This window comes from Nannospalax galili, unplaced genomic scaffold (assembly GCF_000622305.1).
Source record: "Nannospalax galili isolate Female #2095 unplaced genomic scaffold, S.galili_v1.0 scaffold735, whole genome shotgun sequence".
In the NCBI taxonomy this organism is placed as follows: domain Eukaryota; kingdom Metazoa; phylum Chordata; class Mammalia; order Rodentia; family Spalacidae; genus Nannospalax; species Nannospalax galili.
In genome coordinates this window covers 232,820-235,744 of record NW_008337053.1, presented here as the reverse complement: position 1 = coordinate 235,744, position 2,925 = coordinate 232,820, and the positions used below count along the sequence as shown (strand labels likewise).

The 2,925-nt window shown below is 36.4% G+C and overlaps 1 protein-coding gene across 1 annotated transcript in view; it reads left to right on the top strand.

Moving 5' to 3' along the window:
- The window catches only part of Fbn1 (fibrillin 1), a 223,254-nt gene that overhangs the window by 153,489 nt on the left and 66,840 nt on the right, over positions 1-2,925 (top strand). Inside the window, exon 32 of the mRNA XM_008831779.3 lies at positions 1,283-1,408. Within this exon, the coding sequence (XP_008830001.1) occupies positions 1,283-1,408 (126 nt within the window). The remainder of the gene's footprint in view (positions 1-1,282; positions 1,409-2,925) is intronic.

Genomic DNA, 2,925 nt, shown 5'->3' with positions numbered 1-2,925 from the left:
TTTTCCTTGTTATTGTTCATATTTTCTGGCTTCATTTCTTGCCTGATAATGTCTTTATTGTAAGCCAATCATTTCAAATTTTACTTTGCTAAGTGCTAGATAGTTTTGTATTCTAGAAATGTTGCCGATCTTTGTTCAAGAATACAGTTAGATCATTTGGAAACAGACTGATGCTTTTAAAGTCTTGCTTTTAAACAACAGTTAGTCCAGGGCTAATTTTGCTACATTACTGAGGTAAGACTTTTCTAGAACTCTAATCAATTCCCTGTGAATCATGAGGTTTTCTAATTGAGCTGGTGGGAACCGCTGTGTTTCTAGGCCTTCCGTGATTGTGGCTCCCTTTAAGTTCTTTGGACAGTGCTTTCCCCAGCCTGGCAGGTAGTTTCTTTACAAAGTGAGCTCACCATTACTCCGAATATTGGAATAAGTCCATTTGCGGGTCTCTGGTGCTGTCTCTGTGCAGTGCTCTTCTGTCCTTCACTGGGCCTGTGAGCTCTCCCTTCTCTGGTCTCTAGGTCTTCCACTCAGTGCTGTCAGCTGGGTCTCTGTGGCATTCCACTATAGGCCCTGAACTTAAAATTCTCCCTTCAGTAATCTGAGAATTAGCTAGGACTCACTTAGTTTGTTTTCTTTTTCTTGGGAATCACTACATTTTTGTTGCCTTATGTCCAGGGTCTAGAAAAAGCATTTTGCCAGTTTGTTGTCTATGTTTTTAGTTGTTTCTGGTGGGAAGGTCAGAAACAAGAGTCTAGAATTAATGATACGTCCATTAATGTATTATCTTCTGAAAACCTTTACTGAAAGTTGTGACGTCCTAGAAATTGAATTGTCATAAAAATAAATTTTAATTTGGGAAAGAAATGAAGTTGATAACTACTTGGCATTAAGGATAGCAGTTGCTCTATGCTCTCTTCTGAAAACGAGAAACTCAATCATTAGCATCACCCAGACTGCATCAAAATGTTTAATCTTACAACACAGTATGCTATCTCCCAGAAAAGTCTTCTAGACTGTCACATAATCAGGCTCTAACTTAGCTAGGAGTCAGTCCTACCCTTCTCTCTGTGGGTAGGTAAAGATCAGTTTGCATGCACTGTGAAAAGCCAATGTGAATTAAGTTCATTAAATACATTTTTTTCTTAGTGAAAGCACTTAAATATACTATTTTATGTTTACTTTTCAAGATGTTATTCAGAGAAACATTTATCTTTCATAGTTTATCTCAGGGGAAATTCTGTGATGTCAGAGAGTTGGATACATGAATAACATGTATGTTTTACAGATGTCAATGAGTGTGACCTAAATCCCAATATCTGCCTCAGCGGGACCTGTGAGAACACTAAAGGTTCATTTATCTGCCACTGTGACATGGGCTATTCAGGCAAAAAAGGAAAAACTGGCTGTACAGGTATGCTTTCTTTTTCGTAGTAAACAATAAAATATTAAGCTAAGAAATTGCCCCCGTAATTACAGACTAATACAAGTTCTAAAACAATGATGTGACTGCATTTATAAGGCATTTTGTATAACATTTATTTCATTAGTTTACCTTCTATGCCTTTGAAATTTTTCATACTTTTTATTGGATCCAAGTTGAAGTTTATTCCTTCATCTGTTAAAATAAATGTGTTGAATAAAATAATATTTAAAAATGATGCAATTTTTTTGAGGTTGAAAAAACTCACACCTTCAGATGAAATGAATAAATATGCTGGTTATCAAAGCAGGATTATCTCCCATAACCTCCTTTGCTAGCGCCTCATCTCGCAACTGAACCTGCTTTTAGAGAACTGCATCTTGCACGCTGTGTCTTTCATCTGTTCTCAGTCTTCCATTCCTTACAGTGATTTGGATGTATTGACTTGTCTTTATTCACGGAACTTAGCAAATGTTATCTAGTGATAATTGGACCGTTCCCAGTTTCTCTGCTCAGAAAACATTTCACGATGTCTTCAAGAGGCTGTCCTATTAAATTCCAAATGGAAAGAGCCACGCTGTACAGCAACATTGTTTTATAAGTGTTTAGTTAGTATTTTCAAACATGAGGTCATGAAATTAAGTACATGGAATGGCAAAAACAATAAAGTTTTACTGTAGTAGCTTATATTAAACTAACAGATTATGGTATGTAATGTAATTTAAAACAAAATGGAGACCACAGTGAGCTTGAATTAGGTAACTATAAACAAACGTTTTAATAATTCATGGGCTTTCATTTCAAAAGCCCTTTGGCAAGCCCCCGTGACTTAACAAACCACAAACTGATAGAGTGGCAAATGTAAAGATCTTCCTCTTAATTATATCAGTATGTTTCACAAAAACATCAAAATACATTTGTTACTGTTAAAAGTGGCCATGATGTTACATGTCAAATTTACTAGTATATGGGATAATGCCAGTAATATTACTGGTAGTTCAGAAATGACAGATTCTGGCCATGGAAAGAGGCATAATGCTAGACTGCTTTCATGCATGCTATGTTGCTCTTGGTGTAAAGCATGGCTAGGGGTCCATTCTGATCAATGGACAGTGCTTAAACTCTCAACTCATCTATGCAGCCTCTCAGGTACAAATGATTCTATGGTTCAAACTTTCTTCTGACCTTCCAATAAAAATCTAAGGCTTACTAAGGGTGGTGGTCTGGCAGTAATGATAGCAGCATAGTTCTATGCTGCCTTTTAATGAGTAAAGGGAAAAAAATTAAGGTCATTGAAATTCAATGCAGAGGGCTATGATGGTCATGAAGAGAGACAGTCTCTGGGGAAAGTCTTCACGGCCTATAGGAAAAGGTTCTAGAACACCATTTTCCAAATTCTAGCCCATGTACGGTGGCTGATTACTGTTTTAAGGTCTTTAGCATGAAGAAAGATTGAAATTTCATGCTATAGTTTTAACACTGTAGGTAAATGAGATATAATACATATA